The following is a 19,869-nucleotide window of genomic DNA, read 5'->3' as shown; positions in this document are numbered from 1 at the left end:
AAATTCACAGTCAAAAATCTGGACACTGTCCTCAGCTCAAACCACAGCCAAACAGTATGTAAAAATCACATTCTTTTACTTATTGTAGACTGAAATAACTGTGATAATTCAAGCCAAACTTTTTCAATTTGACAAATATTTAAAGGTAAAATGTGACCCAACCATCCAAGTATTAACTAATTTCTCTGCATTCAGCCATTAAAAAGTATCTGATTATAGAATGACTTCACTATTAAACAACAGTAGCTAAAAGGATCAAATTGAACAGACCAAGAACAGTATTTCAGAAACACAGCATGTTTTTCTTCTTAAGAATGTGGATTCAGTTTTTTAACCACTAGACAGTGTTAGTCTATTAAGTGGATTAGTAAGCACCATGCATTATTGGATTATGGTCTACCTGCATTGAAGCAGAAGTGGGTATTGCAAAATCATTGACAGAAGACATTGCCCTGCAATGGTAATTGGTTTAGTTTTTTAGTTTCAGTTACTCAGAAATAGGAGACAATATACATCCTTGAAATAATAATTCAGATAAAAATTTACTTACTTTAAGATAGTAATAGAATAAAAATTGAACAATTCCAGCACAACTTTACAAAATAAGCAAATGTAAAATGCTATTTTTATTGATACAGTAAACTACATATAGGAGCAGTTTTGACAGAGCAACTAAGATCATGCTCTTCAAGGTCTGACTTGGCTGGAGTTTCACTCAAGTTAACCAATGCATCACAAATGCTGCCATGGAACATAGGTGGGGTGTGGGACAAATGGCTTCTTTTGTCCTGCTCAAACAGCGTCAGCACCAGTTCCCTCACAGGCTTCAGAGCACATGGAAACAAGGTGGCTATGATTTTGTTTAAAGCTAGTTTTTTCTGCACCGGAAGATTCATACTAACAAGGTTACCTCTGGTTTTTTCAGAGCTGGGAGTGTCATACACTGCATCTATATAAAGAGATTATATGATTTCTTTTCACAACTACCATTGCTGAGAGCAGTGAAGAATGGTTAGTCATAAACCAGTGCAAACATCAAAAATGCTTTTACATTCCCCAAAGTTTTGGCCAGAAGTCTGGAGATAAAAGGTTAGAATCTGGTGACCAAAATGTTCAGAAGGGACATCCCCTTAAAAAAAATTACAATAAACTTGAACACTACTTGATGTTGCTAACCTATCAAGCAAAGCACCATCACACTTCATCCAAGAGCCAAGAAAACTCATCTTCAGGTCCTTAAAAATCCCCTTGTGTTATTTTTGTTATTCAGTCCTACATGAATAGAGGGTATTTTTACTGCAGGGTATTACATTAATTGCTCAAAGGCTTTTATGACAGACTGTGCTAACGTCATGTAAGGCATTTTCTTGGACGACAAAAAGAAAACAAACCAAATAATCTTCATCAATGTCAGATGAAAATAGCTAATAAGGAAAACAGCAGAGCAAAAAATAACCGGAAACTGACAATAAACTGTCTCCATCCATCAAACCAAGGAAGAACAGATGGTAAAAAGAGAATTGCCTACTTTTGAGACAAAGAAGTTGCCTCTCAGAAAACCTACAGCTCCCTTTAAACTCTGCAGCGTGGGACAGAAACTTCAACAATATCTTGTCATCAGAAAAGTCATGTAGATGTGAAGGCAAATTAATGGATCACAGTTTAACACAGAGAGAAAGTAAATGTTTTACATATTTACATCACAGGATCCAAGGAGATAGTTATAGATGAAATAACAACTGGCTCTTTACCAGATTATTACATCCTAGGTGAACCACTCATATCTTTCATGAGCCAAACTTGGAATATTCCTGAGATTCCTCCCTATCATACTTGTGGATACAACACATAATATTTCTATCTTGAAAGACAGACGACACAGGCAATGTGCATGAAGGCAAGAACAACCGATGGAAGTGTGCAGTGTTACTCCATGTCATTTGTACTCCATGTCATTTGATCTGATCAAGCATCAGCAACTGCTTATCTGATAATTATATACTTTAGCAGTGGTGTGCTTCACAGTTGTTCAGTTTAACACAATGCTCATGATCCTATACTGAAAAGTGTTCCACAATCATCCAACAACTTCTTTCCACTTCAGACCACTGAATTACTATTTTTTCACTATCTGAGCAACAGAAAATGGACCCATAATTCTGGATTTGCCCATAAATTCAAAATTCAACATATAATGACCTCAGACTGTTATTTTAAAAGGCACTGCTGCTTGCAGTTTGAGATTCCACCTGGGAATGCTCCAGATTCTTTTCAAAAACACAAGCTGTCACCTTATACAGAAAGCAACACCACAAATCCCAAGCAGTAAAACAGCGTAGCCAGATGCTGTTAGAACTGACACTTGATGTTTTCATCCAGCCCACATTTATCTCTGTCCTTCCATCGCATTGCTTCTCACTCCACAGAAGGCTGAGTTTAATCCCCTCGAATCACAGACCATTTTTGCCCTTCTGAGGAAGCCTTTGCCCCATGAAACACATTTGTTTAGCCTTCAAAGGAGAAGCTTCATGAGAAGAACCAGAATTATGCACTTTGCATTAACTTTGACAGACACATGGATCCAGTCTGAAGATCAGCACAATTCTGGCATAAGGTTCCATCTATGACCAAAACCAAACTTTCACTGATAAAAAGCTAGAAATAACTGTGAAATTAGGAAACCAAGACCCTCAGAAAAAACTTTCACTTCAAGTTTAACAGAGGGAAGGAACTATATCAAATGCCATTACAAACTTAACATAGCTTATAACAACATGGACATAAAATTAGCACTATTCCAAGATAGAGTGTAAGAGTTCTCAAATTTGTGCTCTCGGTAAGTTACCTACAGAGAAAAATCAGGATGAAAGTAAAGGATGACAAGAACTCAAACAGAAAAAAGTAATTCGATTAAACAGTCAGCTACAGCAGCCTTTCTTCCCTCCAGCCACTGATAAATCTAAACAGTCTGCTTAAAGTATTGCATTATGGTAAAAATTACTGGAAAATACCGTCAGATACACCATAAGAAGTGAGAAAAAAAATATTAGAAGATGCTCATTCTCTTTAATAAGAGAAATTCAAGACAAGAATATGGTATAAACTCTTAATTTATCAGTAAATGTGCTCAGAACTTCAACAGAAAAATATCCAAACCCCAAAATGAAACAGTTGCATATAACAGCCATACTATATAAAGAAAAAAAAACTGGAAAGGAAGAAAAACTAACTGTTTCAAATGGATTGACAAGGAAGATCTGAACTGACTGTTGCAAAATCAGCCAGAGGGAAAACAATCACACTGAATCACATTTAATGGGTCACATAGGCTTTACTAGAACTGGATATTTAGACCACAAATACTCCATCCAAGAATATCAGTTTGGTTACAAAATGAACCTATTTCTTGAAAAAGTTGTCAGCATTTCCTGATACAGCAGGAAAGACTTACATTTTCAGCCAACAAGAAACAAGAATGAGAACCAGTTTTAAATTCATACTGCATATTTATCTGTACAAAAAACTGGCTCCTACTTTGAATCTCACTCTGGGCTTGTAGCAATGATGGCTTCAAAAACCAGTGCTGCAGTATAGTGTCACCTGATTATCCCAGGCTAAGGAACTGGAAACAGTATTAATGTGACTTCTAACAGGTCACTGCTTACAAGATGTGCAACATTTAGTTCACACCCTGCTCATGCATGTGACAGCTCAGGACAATCTGTTGAGTAGCATCAAAATAAGTGTTGGCCACCTGATAATCAATTTAAGAAATAAAACATTCTATTTGTTTGGTACATTCTCTAAGATGTGTTCAAGTTCACACATTAATAATTATACTTATTCTAATATCAAAATGCCAGACGCTTTCATTGCAGCTAAATTGTGATCTACAAACTTGTCACCAACAGCAACAAGGACCAGGTTCAAATGCTGATCTCACCAAAATGAACAAACTTACTACAAGAAACTAATTATCAACAGAGTAACTGTGGGTTTGTGCGCACACAGCTGGATGTGTAAAATCAGCAAGCACATTTTTATTTAGAAATAAAACAAAAAAGGTAAGGTAGGAGAAGAAAAAAAAAACTGAAAAAAATATTTATGCAGTGAGGAATACAGCAAAGATGGCCTGAAGACAGGTAGTACTGAGTACTGTGACAGGATTGATTATGAAGAGAATCACCAAAAAAATCCACAAAGCTTCAAAAGTGAAAATGACACCTACACAATGCAGAGCATAATCTCTCATTAGATGTTTTCTGTGAAATTTCCTGAATTCATCTATTAGAGATCCAGTAAAATAATTCACAGCATTTGTTATGAGACTGACAGAAAAACAATTTATGGAATAGAAAAAAAATGGTTTGCAACAGAATCCTCACTTTTTTTAAAATAAAAGCCATTTAGATTACAGGCAGATTTTTGCCAAATTATGGGTTCACATCCACACACTTGGAAATACAGGTCACTTCCAATAAAAAACTTTGCCAGTAAACAAAGAATTTTAATAGATAAATTAAGATCTGACCAAAATACTGCCACATGAGAAACTTACAATCACCAATGCTTTACAAACACATTTTCCTTGTTCTTCCAAGTAATGTTTTAATATACTAAAGGTACTTGGTACTTAAGGTTAGTTGTCAGAAATTGAGTCATGTAACAGCAAGCATCCAATAAAAAGTACCTTACTGTAGTTGGCTTTCATATAATCTACTCAAGAAGCTTTGCATCCAAACACTTAATAAGAAAACAAAAATCCAAAGGCTCTTTAGAAGTTATCCAGTAAGCACTACAATTCCAATTAATGTTGTAATTGCAAACAATTAAAAAATGAGAATTGAAGACCAATCCTATTAAATGCCAACTTTAGTTCTGTTCATTAGAACCTTTAAGCTACTGCACAGAGAGGAAAATGTTTAAAATGAGCTTAACAAAAATTAAGATTTTTTTTTTCCTATTGAGCAATTAAAAGCCACTATGCTACAAGCAATCTGTGAAAGTATTTGAAGCTATTTGATAAGCTCAAATAGGTCAGTTGGCTGAATTTCCCTGGCAATAGGTTTCAACAACAACCCACTGTAAAAAGTTTCTCTTTTCCATTGGGTTATATATACTTTGTGCAGGTTTCTTTTCCCAGCCATAGAAAACAAACAGCAAAACACCAAAAAATAGGCGAAAGCAGTAAGTATGGTGCCAGCTGTAGTTCACAAGAAAGAGGAGGGGTAAAAAAAGAAAAAATCTATCCATAAACCAACAAAAAATTATGAGAGAAGATTTTCTAACTGAAGCTGAGTACTCACATGAATATGTACTTCAAGATCCCACCTGAAAGTAACTCACTGGAAAATCATGCAGGCCAGTAAACACACTGTTAAGTTGCTGATCTTTCACATCTTGGAGAGACACTTATTTCTTCATTAAAGATTTTCAGAATTCATCTATTCTGCCCTCTCAAAAATATGTTTATCAACCTCTTTCCACAAAAAGGAGTAACAGGTGACTGATGAGGCATTATTCCAAAACAGAGATTACTCCAGAGGAGCATGTCATCTGTGGGCATACACTGGCTCCATTCTAAATTCCACCAATTTCCTTGTGTTTTACCTCTGCCAATTCTCCTACGTTCAACCTATTTTGCTTTGGCATCCCCATCAGGTACATGTTAACATATTCAGCCATCAACTTTTATACTTTCTAGGCATCATCAGTGGAATACAATAAATTACTTCTTTAAAGAATTCAGTAACCTTAAAAACAACCTTTTCTATATGAATACTTCAGGGAAACCTCATAATCCTGTGAATAGAATCTCTGCAACTTCATTTTATTTATTAGCTAGTTTTCTAAAGGATCTATTTCTGTTATAGCACAACACTCGAACCCAGCCTTCAACATCTCATTATAGAAAAAGTCCCCTGAGAACTGGAAGAGTGCTGTCTAACCCAGCCCTAGCCCATTGGCACAGCTGTACCATCCAGGCAGTTGCCATGCAAGTAGCCCAAAAGGGGCTGCAGACAAGCATGTCCAATGGCACACAGGGCAGTTTTCAGAGGATGAGAGAACTAGGGGAATTCAGGTATTCTGAAGAAAGGAACTTACAGGGGAATGGAGGATACCTGCAAGAAATCTTGCTAGTTCTTTTCCATCACATGCTTCTATTTTGTAAAAACAAGAGGAATCTACTCCAGTCCTGCACTCCCCTGACCGTATGCACAAGGCACTGCACACTCAGCAATGGCAGTGCAGGATCCTCACCAGCCAGGTAATGAAGGTCACACCAAAGGCCAAACACCTACTCAGATACTGTGGTAGAGACACGACTGAAACCTTAACCAGGAGCATTTCAAATCACAGTAGATGAACAAGAACTGGCAACATCGCAAAACTCTTCCTACTTAGTTGTACTGCCCACACACAGGTTACTTTTCATTTAATTATTCTTCCTATCCTGTGATAAATGGTTTTGTTCTTGGCATTAAAATTGACAGCAAGTAAAGAATAAATATCTGTGAGTAGCTGAGTGTCTTAGTACTACTGGTTGGTTTGATAAATAAATTGCTTTAGAATTACCCCCTTCACTTGCTCCCTTTCTGATCAGAACATGACCCATCACCAGAAGATGCAAGTATTAAATCTGTCTAAGCTTTCTTCAGTGAACAATAAAAGCATTTTAAAATCAGGGTGTGCTGCTTCTTTAATGCAACTTCAAGTCTTGCAAAATACAGTCCTTTTCTTTGCATACATGCCAAAAAACCATGTTTAAACCAAACCCCTTGAGTGTACATATAATTACAAATGAAGCACTCCAACAATACTGCATGGCATTTTCATTCCAGCTGTAATCTACAGGTGATCTACAAGGCTAAAGGAACAATTTGGAAACAAAACAGGCAATTCACTATGGGAGAGGTTTCAAAACAGCTTTCAAAGTCACAGCTACCAAACAGTTGCTCAAGAAGTAGGAACTGCGTAGAAAGGTCCTGTGAAAACCACTCAACTCTAAGTGTTCTGACTTCGGAAATCAGATGACTTTAAAAAAACCCCAAACTTGAAAATTCAACTTCTAATGCAACTCATGAAGCCTGAACACTTTGAAATACACAGCTCTAGGAAAAGTCACCAAAAATACATGTTCTTAAGTACATAAGGTCTATTGGAGAAATGAATTTTTAAGAATTATGACTTTTTATCTACTTGGGTGTTGGTTCAAATCCCATTTCCAGTGTCATTTCAATACAAAAACAAAAGAGGGATTTCCTGACTCAGTGTTTAGAAGGAAGATACACTGAAAAATAACTATTTGTTCCACACCTCATATACACTAAAGCAAAAACACACACCCACTACTTAAGCAACTGTAATTATATTAACAAACAGACAGAACCACAATTCCACAATTAAGACTTTCTTTAATTGTGAGTTACTAACCACAGTGATATTACTTCTGGAAATTTTGTTTTCTTAAGCATCTGACTCAAACATGTACTTTCCTCCAAAAAACCCATACAGCAGAGAAATACAGAGAATACTCTTTGGATTTCAGACAGACTAAATATTTATGTCAGGTTCTCAAGTGTTTCAACAAATGTCTTATATTTGAAGAGATTACACAAGATTATGAAGGAAGCAGGCTACCAAGGCAAACTTGACATTTTTTCCACTACTGAGCTTTAGTGCTTCAGATGTAGAATCAGTTGCTTTAAACCACTACTTAAATATCTTACTTTGAAAGCATCAAGAATGGAGCTCAGTTAAATGTATATTTCTGCTCACTCTATGTCATATCCTGAGAGGAGGCGCTTGTGAGTTTTTATTCTGCAAAACCAACTTGTTCCAGAAGCAGCATGACAAAAACTACTGCTTAGCCTTTGAGAATATAACTAATATGAAATTATCTCAGAAGATGACAGACAAATCAATGAAAACTGATTAATAAGGAAAACAAAGGGCTATCTCAGTCTTCAGTTTCTCAAGAAAAGTTTAAACACTAACAAAAGAATCAATACAATTTAGAGAAAAGAAAAAGATATAGAAATGTCAAAATGTTTATTATGGCTAAATATTAAATATTACTCTTTAATATTAAATATTAAAGAGTAACACCAATTTCTATTAAGTTTCTATTATTCTATTTACTTTTCAATAATTCCTAAAACATTTGATATAAAGAAGGTATTTTAACATCCTCTTTTTATACTTGTATGTGTGTAGTTCATAATCACTTCACCCATTAGTTATATTTAATGTAAACACCATAACACCTGGAAATCAGCAACTATGCTTTACAGAAAAAGAGCTCACTAACATTACAAGCCCCAGATACATCAATCCTACCAAGTCCTGATTAAAAGAGCAAGTTACAGACAGAAAACTGTCCACAAGAGCCCAAAGTAATGCCACCAACCAACTTAGCTCAGGAGGAGAAAACTTGCTCCAGAAACCATTCTCTAGGCTTTCCAACAACTACTAGGCCTTATGCATGCCCACTTTTAAAAGCCCACTGTCCAACTTCCCTGGCACAAAGAAGAGCAGGAAGCCACCACACACTGCTATGGGCAGCTCCATCATTCCAGGGCAATAACTGGGGAAATATGCATTTTATGTACTCACATTCATGCTTTAGGCACAGGAAATGTTCTGCAAAATTAATCTACTTCCCTGCAAAAATTCTTACTGGAAACAACAGATCTGTTTGATGCTGTACTTACTACTTGCTCAGTCACAGAAATCTTACACTGTTAAACTGAAAACAGAATTGTTTCTACAGCAGTAGAAACACACACAATAGTACAACCGTACTGGCAAATTCCTCCCAAACACTGCTCTGGTCAATTTTCATACTACACATTCCAAAGACCAAAAAGTCAGATATACCACTATGCACACCTTTTAAGTTTAACTGATAATTCCAGACTAGATGTACAACAGGAAAACAGTTTCTATACAAATGCATTAGCTGCAATATCAAACCTCATGGACACCTGAAAATAGCTGGATACAGATCCCAGATCCCAAATATGATTTGTTTTCTCTGTTGTACCTGTTTACCAACAGCAAGCATTGTTTTTCTCTTTTTGCCTCTCAGAACAAATGGGTAACACACTGACTACCTCCACATAGAGCAGAGCCAGCAGACCAGTAGCTGTGCTATCTGTAGTAAAAGGTAGCCACGCACACACAACTCTTAGTAGTAGAAAGACAAAGAGGAAATTTTAGATAATCTCCAAGAGGAAATACATCCAGTATTCTTATTTTCCCAGCACTGACCATACACAGATAAACACCTTTTAAACTTAATCAAGCAGATTATAGATAATTCCATTTGCTATTACAGATTTGTATCATTATGTCAGCTAAAGACTCAAACCAAATTAAGAGTACACCACCTCACAGGATGAATACAGCAACAAATAATTACAATCCTAACAATCTACTTGCAGATTACATTACAGTGTTTACCAGCGTAAGTGATCAGTAATACACAAACTAGTTCATCTTCATATTTAAAAACAAACACATTTTTTCAGGGCATACTATTATCAGGCACTTAACTTTGAAACAAAATAATTTCCCTACCCCACCTCTCCCCAAATGTCCCCAGAGGACTAAAAGATCAGCTACCATTTTGTTTAAATGTTCACTTTCAAGTATCTGATTTCTATACTTGGGGGTCAAAAGAAGAGAATTAGTGGCATTTTTAATTCAGGAAAATACTGCCACCTCTCCAGTAAGCTTCCAGACAGTGGCATAAATCTCCATGCAAACAAATGAAGTCTTAGCAATAAGCACAAAAATAGTAAAACTAGTCAACATCTCATTTTCAATCTAATTTTGGAACAATTTTTCTTCTTCCATCTTCTACAACTTTCCTAAATGTAATTGCTTTAAACTATACTACATGGAAACAAGAGAATATTGAGGTAATTTTGCAGATTATCACAGGTGTATCACATCCCTACATCAACCACTTATGAGGACAGTTTCATCCCTTCCTCCTTTTTATTACCTGTAGACAGCAGAAAACCAAAATTTACTTTAGACTTAACAGTTTTATTCTAAATAATTATGTACCTGGATGCTAGACTATGAAGGAACTCATCATTAAGTTCCAAAATAAAAAAGCAACCCTCAAATATTAAAATTCTAGCTCACTTTTGTAATCAAAAGAAAAATATACATGACCTATACAACGAGTTTGCACCAATTAGCCCTTGATATCTAAGTGTCAATAGTACTGTTATGTTACAGGCTACATGCACATAAAGCCTGCACAAGAAATCCATTGTGTTGATGACAAAACAAAGCGCTATCAAGCTAGCCAAATTACAAAAGATAAAACTAGATAACAAAGTGACAGATGGCTATTATAAAACACTTTCTAAACTATTATTATTATTTTGCTGATTAGCATGCCAAAACAAGGTCACATATCCAGTAGCATCAGTTACACGTGAATGTACCCAACTTTACTAAGTCTATTATCATAAAAGTACTCAAAAGAGCAAGAAAAGAGAAAGAAATGAGATTCCTTAGCAGGAAAGATGACCCAAATTTGGGTCATCACTGAAGCCTAAATGAACTGTTCTGAATGGCATTATTTCATTCAAACTAACAATAATTTCCCATTTACTGTAGTCCATAGGGAACAAACTGTTTACATTTGGTTTTCTTTGCAACCATACAAACTAGAAAGGTTTGTTTTAATTAAAGCTTTGATTTTGCAGCATAGTTTTGTGGCCACAGAAGTGCAGGATAGACAGGATCCTACTGCCTGGTTATATACAAGGTTTGCCTTGTTGCACTCAACCATAAAAATTTCTTTTTTATTTAAATGACAATCAAGTTCAAATTACATCAGTGATACTTACAAGTAGCCTTTTAAACCAGATCCACACTGAACTGTTTTCCTAACACAATATGAATTACATAGTTCTTATCATTTATTTGTCTCCTCATTAACTTGTGGACCAGACCATGTTCTTTTTAACCAACCTAAATTTATCAGTCCAGCAGGGGAAGATCCATGTTTTCTCCTGAGATCATACAAAACACACTTACATCATCATCACAGATTTTAAGAACTATGTCAAAATACTTCTAACTATCAACACTCAAAACAAAGAAAGAAACTTACCTACTACCATGAGCGTGAACTCAAATCCTCTCTTCACAGACTTTCGGTAAACTTGATTTGGAAGATTTGCAAACCCCACATATCCTTCAAGGTTCTTCTGTTGCTAAAGCAAGAGATATTTAGGAAGAAAAAAAAGTTAAAAAAAAGGCAAGTAATTTCTTAATTGGCTAGTACTGTTAGTTATTGAAATGTTCACTTCATTTTCACATTTGTAGAAAAGTGATATCTACCCAACCTTTCAACAGCCCAAGCTGTCTACATTCAAGACAATATAATGAATTGCAGCAAAAAATACCAAAATTTTTTTTTTTTACTGGATGGTCAAAAAACTGGCACAGAAACTCAGGTATACTCAGGTATATAGGAAATTGCATTTGGGCAAATGCAATTGCCATATTATGCCTGCACAGTGAGCATGTACAAACAAATTAAAACATAATCAACTTGGTACCAATGCCCATTTGACACATAGACCAGCAGTATGAATGCACCTTTCCTATACTTCCAAGTCATGGTGGTACTGCCTCAACATGATGGGAATCAACTTGACACCTCTGCTTTTGTGTCATTCAACTGGAGGCCTTCATGTTAAACCCAGACTTACACTAATGCAGCATGCCTTGCGTAAACTCTCCATACAGGCAAAACTTCAGTTGCCTTGTACTCCGAAAAATTTACCCAAAATAGTGCCTACTGTGAAACAAGAGAAGAATTCTGGATGTTAGCCATTACTTCTTCTCACCACATTAATGAAAATGCTGGAGGTACTTAAAATGCCTCCTCCTCACTGTACTAGACCCAGCAGTCTTTCAAAGCTCAACTGTGCTACCTTTACACCACTCTTCCAGCACAATCCTACAACTGTTTGTTTATTAACACAGCAGCTCTGAGGATTGTCTTATGAGACTGGGCAATTTAGATATTTTACAGAGATTCTGAAAACATTTTCTTGAGACAACTGTCTACTAAAAGCAACACAAGGCACTGCTTGTCATGGAGCAATGATTTCAGCCTTTAGGCGTTATGTCCATGCAAAGTTGAGAGGATGTCATGTGATAGTGGTACTGACTCAGTTTCAGAGTTTGAGAGCTGTACATACCCACACAGCTGAAGTGCTGTCTACAAGTTCAAATTCCACTGCCTAAAATTATCTTTATGAGAACAGAGGAATTCTAAAAAATAATTTGTAAAAGAATTTTCTCCTGCAGGCACTCTTGGCTCAGAACTTCTCTGTATGGGATACAGTTTGGTTAATTCAAGTTTGGTATGTGGTTGAGTCATTTATTTTGAAATTCTTTCTCTCTAAAACTGACAGAATAAGTTCAAGGCAGTAATAAACTCAGAATTTTTAAATTAAAAATATTTCTTTAATTAAAGCGAGGATATAAAACCACTATCACCTTTAAAGTATTGAATTCAAGAACTAACCTCTTGGCAATCCAACAGCACTAGTCAATAAATGGACTCTGTGTTTTAAGTCACCTAACTGATTTCTCCATTTGGCAAATAAACTATTAATAATCTCAAACAAAACTACACCATTGCAAAGACTAAGTTAGAGGCTCCCGTTTAAATACTCACAATGCAACAAATGTTATTACTTCCCTAAATGTAGGAATCTTTGTGTTGTGTCATCAAGGAACTTCTTTAAAGAAGCTTTTTGTTTCAATATAGCCTTTGGTGCAACTGTAATCTCATCTGAAAGGTTTTAAAGTATTTTAAAAATCAGCCAGGAATTTAAAATCCAAATGTTTGTTTTAATTGTCCAATCTATTACTGCATGTAAGGAATGGAATTTATCACAATCTGGAACCCTGAGCTGGAGCCAATGCTTTAGAGATATTACATGACATGCAGGTCAGTGCTGTTAAAGATATTAAAGGGTTCCTTAGCAGTGCAGGTCCTTAATAACCATTAAGGATGTGGAACTCCTATTCATCCTACCAGATATGAAATATCTAATCACAGTCACACACTCCTAATAGTTCTACTTGTCAGTCACCTGCATTTTTTAATATCTACATACCTTTTAATGTGTGTCATGTTTACCAGAAACAACTCAACCCCTCATTAGCTAATTCTTTTGCTTAAAAGAATGGGTTTCCATATAATTTTTGTTTTGAACTAATGTTTTTTCTCTTCCCCTTTATAAAGAGCTCCACACTTCAGATAGCTTTACCCCTATGAACTTCTAAATCACTGAGTATGAAATGCTAAAAAAGAATAGATGGCAAATTTTGGGTTGTTTGCTTTATTAAGTGGGTCTACATTAATTACACCCACAATTTTAGATAATGAAATAAAAATGGTAGTAACCAGAAAGATGAAGATGTACGAAACGCTACACTGGGCATTAATGCTGTGTTTAATGTGAGCATTTGTCCTCAGTAGGAAAAAGCCTTTTAAAAACTTGCAGCTGGATGCCAGATTCAGATTTCTGGTACACCAGTTAAAACTGAAGATTTCAACATACTGGTTTTTAAATGGTTGCCTTTGTTCATAATTTGCCACTTCTAAAGAGACCAAAACAAATTAGGAATTGAGTTTCTTTAATTCCTGCAACAGCTTTTAAAAGAACCTAGTACTTTTTTTGGTAAAAGAGTTGACTTCCATTGTCTTGAACATGGTGCCCAATGAGATCTCATGTTTCTAATACTTACAATACTTACCCTTAATACTTACTTACCCTTAATTTTTCCCCCTTCCTGATTTTCAACCAGCTGCTACCTAAGCTCAATTTTAGTTCATCTACTTAAAACCTAATGCTGCTTCTATTCCTACATTAGCTGTAAAACATCTGCATCAAGGTAATACTTACAGCTACTTTGTAAACAACACGTTTCCATCATTTTCATGATTGAAGATATCAAGAGAATGCATCCAGAAATAGTCCAGTAAAATGATGAATTTGAACCATTGCAGCAACAAGTCCATGCAGGTGCAGTCACAATCCAGAGAGAGTAACAGGGGCAGTGTGAGAAAGAAAAGAAGAAAACGTTACTTACATTTGATCAAAGTAACTCCCATCATCCCACAACAGTATTTTCCATCTACTATGCTTAGCATGCAGCATTTTAAGCAGAATCACAGAATGGTTTGGGATGGAAGGGGTATGGAGGAACATCTACTTCTAAACCTCCTGTCATGGGCATGCACACCTTCCACTAGGTCAGTCTGCTCTAATCCCCATCGAACCTGACCTTGAACACTTCCAGGGATGGGGCATCCACAACCTCTCTGAACAATTGGTTCCTCACCACCCTCACAATAAAGAATTTCTTCCTAATAGCTAATCTGAACATATCATCTGTCAGTTGAAGGCTATTTCCCCTTGTCCTCTCACTTCATACCCTTGTTAAAAATCCCTCTTCACCTTTCTTGCAGGCCGCCTTAATTGACTTTGTTAGTAACCTTAATTTAGTTTGGATTACACATAAAACAACCTAATTTCATGGTAATATTCCACCTGAACTCCAGCCCTTTAATGATCAATACAGGTAGCTATACAATAGCTCTTTTTACTTCAGTTATTCAACATGATTTTGTTTGCCATATGCTACCTGAACCTGTAATGGGTTCAGGGTGTTTCTTCTTCTGAGGTGTTCACTAGAATATGCAATCTCATTTCACCACACTACTGCATAGCATCTTTATTTTAGGGTGGAAAAGGTAGAAAGACTAAAGCCATCATCTCTGCAAATGTCTCCCAGGATTCTGTACTTCTAAGTACTTGACACATTCAGTGAACAGTGTCAATTCAGTTCATTTGCAACACTGAGCATTAGAGCACTGCTGCAACCTTGGGAACAAGTGTCATGGTTCAACAGCCAGAAAATAAAGAACAAAGCAGGGAACACAAGCTAAGTATCTGTTCAACAACATCTAACTCTGTGTGTGACAAGAGGTCTACAACAGTTCTCCAACACACCACTTACAATACCTTAACTAAAAGCTGTATCACGAAGATCCTGTTTGTCACTAAACATCTTCCCAGGCTTGAGTATTTCAATACATAGATACTAAAAAATTAAGTAAAAAACCCCATCTTAATAGCAAATTCTAGGCCAGCAGTTAAGATGCTTCTGCATCTTAATGCCTAATTTTTAATCAATCCCATAGTTCCAGAGTATGAATTTATTTTTAGAAACTCTACACTGTGATGGAAACTGCACTTCAAAGTGGAACTGAAGTCTCCTTCTGCTTCTCTACCTAATGCAATATAAGCTTTCTGTTTCTACAGCCCCCCTTCATGGTCTATCAGCACCCAGAGCCATACCAGCTCAGCACATTGGGTACACTGCTGCTGTACTCTTCTGAAAGGACAAAAAAGCAAAGCACTGCTGATCAATGCCAGTCCTTCTCTGTGCCTCGCAGAAAGGTGGCATAAGATGCTCTGGGAGGAAGCTCCCTCTGTTTTGGGAGGAAGACAGGTGTATATGCAGCAGAACTGGAGCGCGCGGTACAGGCTGGAACATAACTAATACTGCAGATCCCACAGCAGTCTCAGTACTCCAAGATTTTAATATCAACCACCTTAAGTACTACATCACTATCAGGTATCATGTAGCACATCACTACTTTCAACTGTGAAAGAAGGTAACATCATCAAGCACTAGTTCACTGAGTGCACACAGGGGCCTCCTTCCCTGGACAAAAACAGTACTATTTGAAATCCTATCATCCAGCAAGAACAGCCAAATGGGTCACACCAAAGTTCCTGCCTTCACTAGTGGCCAAAAACATACATCTAAGGTAGCACACACAGCAGAATAAACAGAGTAGTGTTTCTCTTAACACCTCCACAGTCAACAAAGATCCACCTTGCAAGCATTTAGGATGGACTATTTCTTCACTTAAACAGCATTTGACCAATTTCTCTTCCACGCACACTCTTATCACAAAAACAGCATCCACCAAAGTCCCTGTAGCAAGAACTCCCTCTGTACATTGTTAAAAGGATGACTTTATAATTTTAAAATTACCTCCTGCTAGCACAGTAGTATCTTCATTGGAAAACAGCCCTAATCATCTAACATACTGCACTCAAAAGAAGCCATTTCATATCTCTGATTGCTCCTGCTGCTCTTACATAACTCTACTCTAGCTCTGTACTCTTCTGAGGAAGCCAGGGCAAGAGCTACACACAGTATCCAAGAGGCAAACACAGATCCAATGTCTGATCATGTGCTATCTCTTACTCTCTCAGCCTTTTATCAATTCCCAATGTAACTTATTTGAATCCTTCCAAGCACTGAGCTGATGACACTGTGAACTGTACACAAGACCTCACTCCTGAGCTCTAAAAAATGTTCACAGCTTGTCACTGAGCATACAACACAGCAGAACACGTGTATCACTTTACATTCATCCATGATGCATTCCAGCTAACATTGTATATCAAGTCTTCTAATATTTTAATCTTCTTGTAGTTGTCAGCTATCTCCAATCTAACTCAGCACAAATGAAGGCAAGCCATACAATTATAAACTTGGCCTTAGATGACTTTTAGTGCATTCACTCCATGTACTCAATGTTGCTTTAATGTACATCTCCCTCAAGCAAAATGTCACAGCCCACATAAACTAGCTGCAGAGCTGGTGTTTTTGGATCCATCATCTGAATCAATGAATTAATAGCCAGTAGCAAACTGCTCTAACTATGCAAATGAGTGAAAAGAGAAACAAGGCATCAGTGGCTTCCCAAGCAGTTCTAAAGAAGATCCCTGATATTAAAAAAAAAAAAGTAGTTTCTTTTTAAATAAGTCTGTCATCTTCGTTATTGCCCAGACACTATAATTTACCTTTCTCCTTTATTCTGGAATGACTGTATTCAGGAATGATAAATTTAAAGTCATTCTTCAGATATTACCATCTGGGCCAAAAGATGAGAGCCTCTGGCCTAAGGTCCAGTGCCTGACAAAAGAGCACACCTTATCTCTCTCCAACTAAAAGGAGACAGAAGTCCAAGGTGAGCTAAAGCCATTTTTTACCTCTATGATGTGCAACCTGAGAGTTCAGCTCACACTCAACACGGGTAAGTGCAGCTTCTGTGCACTGGTAGCAACCAACAGCCTGTAATATGATGTTATAAAAACTCTTTGAGGATTTATGACATAGCCAAACTAGCAGCAAATATTAATGAAGACAGCTGGAGAGAAAATAGAAGACCAAACAGAAAAGCAGTGTGACAACAGGGAGTCACTGTCCTTTCTAATCAAAGTTGGCTTTAAGTGCTTCTCAATCAAACTTACTCTAAGAGAAAGAAATACTTATTTTTCTTCTAGTCACCTCCTAGGAAATACTGCTTTTAAAAGTACCCAGGAATATCACAGAACACCCAAAAATTGTTGAAATCTGACCATAACACAAAGTGATATTATAAAGGGCAGATATGCTCTGCATTTGGCATATGATAACAATGTTTGTTGTTATCAACAATGAAAAGCTGATCATTCTTCATGTATTTCACACAGCTGGAACCAGGAGCATCCTCTGAACACTATTTTATCTTACAATTTACATTTGCTATGGTGTCTATTTTGGTAAGGTAACTAAATGTAGGGCAAGTTTTCTTTATATACCATTTACTTTACTCAGTGCTGCTAAAATACAGGAATTTGCACCTGCTCTAACAATGATTTGAAGAATTAAAATAGTATTTTTAGAACTTCTAGCTGAATTTCTGCAAATCCTTTAGCCACAGTATTTCTATGCAATATCCTACCACTGTGCTGTGAGTATGACCAGTTTGACAGTATCTGGTTCTATGCATAACAACTGGTCTGTAAGCATTGCTTACTTCTATTTCCTCCATTATCCCTGACATGGTAACTTTTTATTTTCTTCTTTCTAACGCTACTAGTTATTTGAAGTCTCCACATCAATACAGAGAAGTCTCCAAAACTTGCAAGAAGGCCTTACCAACTTCTTCAAAACCCCTTTAAATTTTCTACAGTTTATCTAATGTTGCATTTTTTCAACTTGTCAATATAGAGGCAAAACAAGTAAGACATCTCCCCATCTTGTCCTCCCACATCTCAGAGACACAACTGCACATCTTGCAACTTAAGAGTTTTTGTTACTGCATTTTTAAAATAGAGGCTTCAGGTAGCAGTATTTAATGTAATAATGCTTCTATAATCCATGAGCACTTGTTAAGATAATATGTAGTACATCAGCATTGACTTTTTTCTCTGCAAAAACACTTAAGATAAACACAATCCATATTAAAAAAAAACAACTAACAGAAAAAAATCCAAAGAACAAAGTATGGAAATAACAATATAAAAGGGAAACTCATCAGACCTATTTGCAAAGTTAAACTTAAGCTGAGCATCTATGAACATGTTTGTCCTTTCACTATTCTAAGTAAAGTAAAAATATTTGCTGGGTCAGTAACATCTGCTGTAATCTGCATGGCAGAAGTCTAGCACTGGTGGAAAGGAAATGAGCACTTCTATTCCCTCAAACAGACATCAGCTGCAGCTTTTCTTCGCAAGACAACCACTTGATTTCCAAGTGTGAACTGAGGGTATGGCCTACATTAGATAAAACAAAAAATATTTCCATAAAGGATTGAAAAATAGAAAATCCTTTCAATGCATAACCACAATTAAGAAATGAGGATGTTTTTTGGTCTCTAGTAGCAAGTTGAAGAAGTCAATAAACACTAATTTCAAGCACTAATCCACTGAATGCACTAATTCAACTGTTCCTCAAAATCACACTGGGCATAGTGAGTGAGCAGGTGAAGAATGAGCTTTAGGCTTCCTTCTTTTTCCCATACCAGACACCATCATCTGGCTAATTAAAAATAGTGCTGAAATACATGTGATGTCTACAAGCCAAAGGACTCTGCACTAGAAAGATCAGACAGCATAATCTGTCTGTTGAGCTACAGGCAGCATGTCCAGGAGGAAAGCAGAAAACTCCAAAGAAAAACAAACAGGATGTTGTAGGCACACTACTGAAGCTTAAGTTCTCTAGTAAAAAGAAATATGAGAGACTTCAGAGCCAGGGTGCAATAAATATGCACAGCAGCTATAGCCAACACAGCCAGTGCTGCACTTATTTGAGCAGTCAAAGTGCAAGAAAGCTGACAACTACAGGAAAATGAAGCCAGTCAAGCAGTAACTAATCATAGTTATAGAAAGGGCAGAGAGGGAGGAAAGTTGTCAAACTATAAAAGCAGGCCTGTATAACTAAAACATACAATATTAAAAAGTTCTACTCATGATGACTCTACTGAGTAATTCAGGCCAGCCACACATGCTGACAATTTTTTGTAATAGTTCAACCTCCACTACAACTAGCTAGGCAACTAATTCCTTGAAAATAAAGAAAACCTTTTTTTTGCATTTTAGATGAAATTTTAAAGTACAAAAATACTATTTTAAAGCTGCTTGAGTGTGCATTTTCCCTTTTATTCTGGCTTTAAAAAACTCCTTAATCTGCCTGCAGAGAGGAGCACATAAACCACCATCACACTTGCATCCAACTGAAATGACTGACTAGAAATCACATTTGACAGTGAAGTGACCGATTATCTTCCACTCTATAAAGTCAGGGTCGAAATGAAATGGCAGCTGGGGACCTCATGTCAGGAACAGCATCAAGCACACATCACTTGGTGCATCAATCACCACCATTAACCTCCCTAACTCTTCTTCCTCAGTTTTGCTGCCCTTGAATGTTTATTGCAATACAAACACTGAACCAAGGTCTGAAGAT

General features: G+C 36.6%; 1 protein-coding gene across 1 annotated transcript in view; it reads right to left on the bottom strand.

Annotated features, from left to right (window-relative positions):
• SEPTIN7 (septin 7) overlaps positions 1 to 14,167 on the bottom strand; it is a 64,128-nt gene extending 49,961 nt beyond the window's left edge. The window contains exons 1-3 of the mRNA XM_054514424.1: positions 14,146 to 14,167; positions 13,827 to 13,867; positions 11,141 to 11,243 (exon numbers count right to left, since the gene is read on the bottom strand). Of these exons, the coding sequence (XP_054370399.1) occupies positions 11,141 to 11,243; positions 13,827 to 13,867; positions 14,146 to 14,167 (166 nt within the window). The remainder of the gene's footprint in view (positions 1 to 11,140; positions 11,244 to 13,826; positions 13,868 to 14,145) is intronic.
• Between the last annotated feature and the right edge of the window lie 5,702 nt (positions 14,168 to 19,869).

This window comes from Molothrus ater, chromosome 1, assembly GCF_012460135.2.
Source record: "Molothrus ater isolate BHLD 08-10-18 breed brown headed cowbird chromosome 1, BPBGC_Mater_1.1, whole genome shotgun sequence".
Lineage (NCBI taxonomy): Eukaryota > Metazoa > Chordata > Aves > Passeriformes > Icteridae > Molothrus > Molothrus ater.
This window is presented reverse-complemented; position numbering and strand designations above follow the sequence as displayed.